Genomic DNA, 7,618 nt, shown 5'->3' on the forward strand with positions numbered 1-7,618 from the left:
TGCTGAGCTTTTCTGCACTAATGTCCAAAGCTATGTTAGAGTTTGGGAGAAAAAGCTTTATTAACCCATGCTGGAAGATGTGAGGAACAATTTAGAAATGTCAGAAGCCCATTTATGTTAGATACATTGCATTTCTTCTGATGCATTAACCTTATCTAAAAGGTAAATTATGTTGTTCAACATAGTTTGTTCTTTGTGAATTATGCTGGTACCTAGTGAAAATTGTATTTGAATAAAAATCTGTCTTTAATCATCAGTCATTAAACTGTCCTATTAGTCCTTGAAGTGACCTTTTCAAACTAAGAAAACCAGAACCACAATTACCCAACTGTGTTTTACTTTTAATTCTCAGAATTTCAATTTTATCTCTCAAAGATCACACCCATTTGTTTTATCATTTGTTATGCATATTAGTTTAGCACCATGATATGGTTGTGCTCTTCTAGCCTCTCAATTCTCATAAACACACTTGATGCATATCTTTTTTTTTTTTACAATGAAACAACTTTAATCAAGTTAATCAACAACAGAAGTACAAGTACATGATGAAAAGCTCCTTATTTCACATGTTCAATTATCTGTCATTATCTTTACTTATAAGGTGTAGATGGTGGGACCCATTCGTGAATCTTCTTTCTGGTGGTGGAATAAGGTACATATTGTTCTGGAGTGCCACTCACGTTGAATTTATGGTTCGTCCAAATAAATTTGCGAGAAATTGGTGGTTTTTCTGTTGGAGGATCATCAGTCATACAGTGAAGCCAACGGTGCCATTCAGGGGGCACCATACTTCCGTCCACGTCCCAGAAGGTGTTCTTGCCGTTCATTTCCGTAGTGTATATGACCCATCGGTGACGACCAAAAAACTGCTTGTTGTCTTCGTATTACTTATTTCCATATTTGTCTTCACCCACTAATTTCCCAACCCTCACATCATTGGCCCTGAAGAAAACTCGCAGGTAGCCGCGGAGGCCGCCGTGGCCGGTGACCTGCTGCAGCCCCCGCCGCAGGACCTGCACCAGCTCCATCTTGGCAGCAGGCCACATATCTTAACTTTAACCATGATTCTTAACTTTCAGTGAGATTCTTTCCTAAAGCAATTATGCTGATGTAGTCATTTTTTAAAATCTTGTTACATTTTATTACTCATATTCTGAGATGGTGGACAACCATTCTTGATTATGCAAAGTACACATAACTAGAACTTTGAATTGACAATTAACAAGTAAAAGGGTGGAAAAATTCTAGTTAAAGCCATAATTATCCATTTGTTTTTCTCCTTATTTTCTTGCAAACTATTTTGAGAATAGTGGCATACAACTGATGAAGTTAATATGATTTAAGAAAACCTATGTGGTGGGGATAGAGATATAGTTCAGTGGTTAAAGTCTTGCTTTGCACGTAACTGACCTGGGTTTGATCCCTGGCTTCCCATATTGCCCATAAACATTGCCAGAATTAATTCTTGGGAGCAGAGTCTGGAGTACCTGAATGTTTTTATTTCAGAATGATCACCCTAGGGGTAGCATGAATAAAGGTAATTGGAGATAAGTTGGAATGGGTGGATGCCTAGAACTCGAATGTTTATAGAGACAATTGGAACAGTTCAAAAGGAAGCTGGTAGAAGCTTTGTCCATAAGAGTTAGAGGAAATAAGGAATCTGACACCTTAGGGTTACAAAAAGTTTTGTACAGCCAGAGAAAATATTTAGTTTTTAATTTAAATGAATCAAAAACAAAAATAAAACGTTTCTATTGTTTTCTCAATAAACTTTTTTTATTTGAATATTATACTTTTACTTCCCCAAAATTTGTGTCTGTTCATAATAGTAACTGGAGCTATACTAATGACAATTGATAATACTGCTTTAACATGGAAGTTCCATTAACATCTAGGATTCTTCATTTTATATTCATGAAGCTTTAGGAAAATACTGTATTGTTTGACTGGATTGGAACATTTTAATTGAATGATCGGGGAGCATTTTGAATGGTTGCCTTTATCATTGCAGATATTTTTTGAAAAGTAATCAAACTAAGTGAATAAATATAATATTGTATAGGCCTCAGAAATTATATAAAAATGTGTTCATCTAACTCTCAGAACACCAAATGAGAAATTCCCAGGGACACTCAAATTAGACACACAAAATAAACTGTAGTGTAGAAGCAGAAAATAGAGAGTGATAAGTAAAGTATGCTGAGATCATTAGAAAGAAGTGTCCTGGTGGAATAGTCTTAAGGAATCAATGTTTTTAAGATAAAATGAAATCTAATAAATAAAACTACTAGTATAATTATTTCACTGTTTTTATCTCTCACTTATACCAAAATTAAGTAATATATCTGATATGAAAAGAAGCAACTATGTCAATAAGTCAAATCTAACAGTTCAATTTCCTTAGAAAAGTGTGTGTACCATGACTGAGCAGAAAGTTTCCAGACACCAAAAAAGAATCTAGGGGAGAGTAAAAGAACATGTATGGATCCTGGATTTATTCCCATGACAATATACGTCAAGGGCAGAAAAACCGTGTATCTCTTACGCCAAAGGAATTCCCTTTCTTTTCTTTTTTTTTTTTTTTTTTGTAGTTTAGAACTGCTCAAAATTTGTTTTCTTTTTTTTCTTTTTTTTAATTTTATTTAAACACATTGATTACATACATGATTGTGTTTGGGTTTCAGTCATGTAAAGAACACCACCCATCACCAGTGCAACATCCCCATCATCAATGTCCCAAGTCTCCCTCCTCCCCACCCAACCCCCGCCTATATTCTAAACGGGCTCTCCATTACCCTCATACATTCTCATTATTAGGACAATTCAAAATGTAGTTATTTATCTAACTAAACTCATCACTCTTTGTGGTGAGCTTTCTGAGGTGAGCTGGAACTTCCAGCTCTTTTCTCTTTTGTGTCGAAAATTATTATTGCAAGAATGTCTTTCATTTTTCTTAAAAACCATAGATGAGTGAGACCATTCTGCGTTTTTCTCTCTCTCTCTGACTTATTTCACTCAGCATAATAGATTCCGTGTACATCCATGTATAGGAAATTTCATGACTTCATCTCTCCTGACAGCTGCATAATATTACATTGTGTATATGTACCACAGTTTCTTTAGCCATTCTTCTGTTGAAGGGCATCTTGGTTGTTTCCAGAGTCTTGCTATGGTAAATAGTGCTGCAATGAATATAGGTGTAAGGAAGGGGTTTTTGTATTGCATTTTTGTATTCCTAGGGTATATTCCTAGGAGTGGTATAGCTGGATCATATGGGAGCTCGAATTCCAGTTTTTGGAGGAATCTCCATATAGCTTTCCATAATGGTTAAACTAGAATGCATTCCCACCAGCAGTGGATAAGAGTTCCTTTCTCTCCACATCCCCACCAACACTGTTTATTCTCCTTCTTTGTGATGTGTGCCATTCTCTGTGGTGTGAGGTGGTATCTCATTGTTGTTTTGATTTGCATCTCCCTGATGATTAGTGATGTGGAGCACATTTTCATGTGTCTTTTGGCCATTTGTATTTCTTCTTTGTCAAAGTGTCTGTTCATTTCTTTTCATACATGATGTTAGCTGGGGGTCTAAGTTCAATTTTTTGCAAGTGGCTATCCAGTTGTGCCAACACCACTTGTTGAAGAGGCTTTCCCTGTTCCATTTAGGATTTCCTGCTCCTTTATCAAAACTTAGGTGATTGTATTTCTGGGGAACATTTTCTGAGTATTCAATCCTATTCCACTGATCTGAGGGCCTGTCCTTATTCCAGTACCATGCTGTTTTGATAGCTATTGCTTTGTAGTAAAGTTTAAAGTTGGGGAAAGTAAATTCCTCCCATATTCTTTTTCCCAATGATTGCTTTAGCTATTCTAGGGTGTTTATTGTTCCAAATGAATTTCAAAAGTGCCTGATGCACTTCTTTGAAGAATGTCATGGGTATTTTTAGAGGGATAGCATTAAATCTGTATAATGCCTTGGGGAGTATAGCCATTTGGATGATGTTAATCCTGCCAATCCATGAGAAAGGGTATGTGTTTCTATTTATGCGTGTCCTCTCTTATTTTTTGGAGCAGGGCTTTATAGTTTTCTTTGTATAGGTACTTCACATTTTTAGTCAAGTTGATTCCAAGATATTTGAGTTTGTGTGGCACTCTTTTGAATGGGGCTGTTTTCTTAATGTCCATTTCTTCCTTATTACTATTGGTGTATAGAAAGGCCATTGATTTTTGTGTGTTAATTTTGTAGCCTGCCACCTTGCTATATGAGTCTATTGTTTCTAGAAGCTTTTTGGTAGAGTCTTTAGGGTGTTCTATGTAGAGTATCATGTCATCTGCAAACAGTGAGAGCTTGACTTCTTCCTTTCCTATCTGGATTCCCTTGATATCTTTTTCTTGCCTAATCGCTATAGGGAGTACTTCCAGTGCTATTTTGAATAGGAGTGGTGAGAGAGGACAGCCTTGTCTTGTGCTAGAATTTAGAGAGAAGGCTTTTATTTTTTCTCCATTGAGAATAATATTTGCCACTGGCTTGTGGTAGATGGCCTTAACTATATTGTGAAAGGTTCCTTCCATTCCTATATTGCTGAGAGTTTTGATCAAGAATGGGTGTTGGACCATATCAAATGCTTTCTCTGCATCTATTGATATGATCATGTGATTTTTATTTTTCTTGTTGTTGATGTTGTGTATTATGTTGATAGATTTATGGATATTAAACCATCCTTGCATTCCTGGGATGAAACCTACTTGATCATAGTGGATGATCTTCTTAATGAGGTATTGAATCCTATTTGCCAGGATTTTGTTGAGGATCTTTGCATCTGCATTCATCAGCGATATTGGTCTGTAACTTACTTTTTTCGTAGCATCTCTGTCTGGTTTAGGTATCAAGGTGATGTTGGCTTCATAAAAGCTATTTGGAAGTGTTTCTGTTAGTTCAATTTCATGAAAGAGTCTTGCCAGGATTGGTAGTATTTCCTCTTGAAAAGTTTGAAAGAATTCATTAGTGAATCCATCTGGGCCTGGAGTTTTGTTTTTGGGGAGACATTTGATTAATGTTTTAATTTCATCAATGGTGATGGGGGTGTTTAGATATGCTACATCCTCTTCCTTCAACCGTGGAAGATTATAAGAATCCAAGAATTTATCCATTTCTTCCAGGTTCTTATTTTTAGTGGCATAGAGTTTCTCGAAGTAGTTTCTGATTTCCCTTTAAATTTCTGTCATATCAGTAGTGATTTCTCCTTTTACATTCCTAATACGAGTTATCAAGTTTCTCTCTCTCTCTCTTGCTTTGTTAGGTTTGCCAGTGGTCTATCAATCTTGTTTATTTTTTCAAAGAACCAACTTCTGCTTTCGATGATCTTTCGGATTGTTTCTTGGGTTTCCACTCCGTTGATTTCTGCTCTCAGCTTTGTTATTTCCTTCTGTCTTCCTATTTTTGGTTCCTTTCGTTGAGCACTTTCTAGTTCTATTAGCTGTGTCATTAAGCTACTCAGGTAAGCTTCTTCTTCCTTCCTGATGTGTGCTTGGAAAGCTATATATTTTCCTCTCAGTACTGCTTTTGCTGTGTCACATAATGTGTGTGTCACAATGTCCTCCTTGATTTCATCTCAGACCCACTGGTTATTGAATATGAGGCTGTTTAACTTCCAGGTGTTAAAGTTTTTCTTCTGAGTCCCTTTGAAATTCACAAATAATTTCAGAGCCTTGTGGTCAGCGAAGTTAGTCTGTAAAATTTCTATTCTCTTGATATTATGGAGGTATGTTTTATGTACCATCATGTAGTCTATCCTGGAGAATGTCCCATGTACATTGGAGAATAATGTGTATCCAGGTTTCTGGGGATGGAGTGTCCTATATATATATCCACTAGGCCTCTTTCTTCCATTTCTCTCCTCAGGTCTAGTATATTCTTGTTGGGTTTCAGTTTGGTTGACCTCTCCAGTGTTGACAAAGCCGTGTTGAGGTCCCCCACAATTATTGTGTTGTTATTGATATTATTTTTTAGATTTGTCAACAGTTGTGTAAAATATTTTGCTGGCCCCTCATTCGGTGCATTTATGTTTAGGAGAGTTATTTCTTCCTGTTCTACATACCTATTGATTAATATAAAATGTCCATATTTGTCTCTTACAACCTTCCTGAGAATAAAGTTTGTATTATCTGATATTAGTATGGCCACTCCAGTTTTTTTATGGGTGTTGTTTGCTTGGATAACTTTTCTCCAGCCTTTTATTTTGAGTCTATGTTTGTTCTGACTATTCAGGTGCGTTTCTTGTAGGCATCAGAAGGTTGGATTGAGTTTTTTGATCCAATTAGCCACTCTGTGTCTCTTAACTTGTGCATTTAGTCCATTGACGTTGAGAGAAAGAATTGTCCTGGGATTTAATGTCATCTTTATATCTAAATTTGGTGTGTCTTTTAGTTAGTCTTGTCTTAAATTAGGTCTTTCAGTTTTTCTGTTAGGACTGGTTTTGAGTCTGTAAAGTTTCTGAGCTGTTTTTTGTCTGTGAAACCATGTATTCTTCTGTCAAACCGGAAATTGAGTTTTGCTGGGTACAGTACTCTAGGTGAAGCATTCATTTCATTCAGTCTTGTCACAATATCCCACCACTGCTTTCTGGCATTGAGTGTTTCTGGTGACAGGTCTGCTGAAAATCTCAAGGATGCTTGCTTGAACGTAATTTCCTCTTTTGATCTTGCTGTTTTCAGAATTCTGTCTCTATCTGTGGGATTTGTCATTGTGACTAGGATGTGTCTTGGGGTGGTTTTTCTGGGGTCTCTTTTGGTTGGTACTCTTCGAGCATGCAGGATTTGATCACATATATTCTTTAGCTCTGGAAGTTTCTCTTTAATGATGTTCTTGACCGTTGATTCTTCCTGGAAATTTTCTTCCTGGGTCTCTGGGACTCCAATGATTCTTAAGTTGTTTCTGTTGATCTTAACATAGACTTCTATTTTCATCTGTTCCCATTCTTTGACTAATTTTTTCATTGTCTGTTCATTTGCTTTAAGATTTTTTTCAAATCTCTCCTGCTGTATGGAATTGTTATGTATCTCATCTTCCACAGCACCAAGTCTATTCTCAGCTTCTGATACCCTGTCCCAGAGCTAATCCATTTTGTCATTCACTTCGTTTATTGACTTTTTCAGGCCTGTTAGTTGACATGTTATTTCAGTTTGGAGTTTTGCGATTTCTGTCTTCATATTTTCTTGGTTCTTATTAGTGTTCTGTTCAACTCTATCCATGGTTTCTTTGAGTTCTTTGAGCATCTTCATATTGCTAGTCTAAAGTCCTTATCTGAGAGTTTGATTAGTTGGTTGGTCATTATCTGTTCATCAGAATTGTCATCTTCATTCTCTATGTCTGATGCTGGCCTGTGTTGTTTCCCCATTGTCACACTTGTATTTTGGGTTTTTCTACGTGTTGTGGTGGTATTCATTGGCTATATGATGTGGGCAGCACACTTCTCTGGCTCCGCCCTTTCTGGATGGGCTGACTTGCCTCTAAGGGAGGGGAGTCCTCCGTGGATGAAGCCTCACACAGGATCAAATCTTAGGCCCGAGCACCTAGCAGAGAAGACAGTCCAGAGAGAAATGCTTGCTTCTGTGATCCAGC

General features: G+C 36.9%; 1 protein-coding gene across 1 annotated transcript; it reads right to left on the reverse strand.

The window, feature by feature from the left end:
- Positions 1–481: 481 nt before the first annotated feature.
- LOC126009211 (NADH dehydrogenase [ubiquinone] 1 alpha subcomplex subunit 12-like) lies at positions 482–1,037 on the reverse strand. Its single transcript, XM_049773577.1, is given in 1 exon segment — positions 482–1,037. A coding segment is annotated over 1 exon segment (438 nt). The 5' UTR covers positions 1,029–1,037; the 3' UTR covers positions 482–590.
- Positions 1,038–7,618: the final 6,581 nt, after the last annotated feature.

This window comes from Suncus etruscus, chromosome 5 (assembly GCF_024139225.1).
Source record: "Suncus etruscus isolate mSunEtr1 chromosome 5, mSunEtr1.pri.cur, whole genome shotgun sequence".
NCBI lineage: Eukaryota > Metazoa > Chordata > Mammalia > Eulipotyphla > Soricidae > Suncus > Suncus etruscus.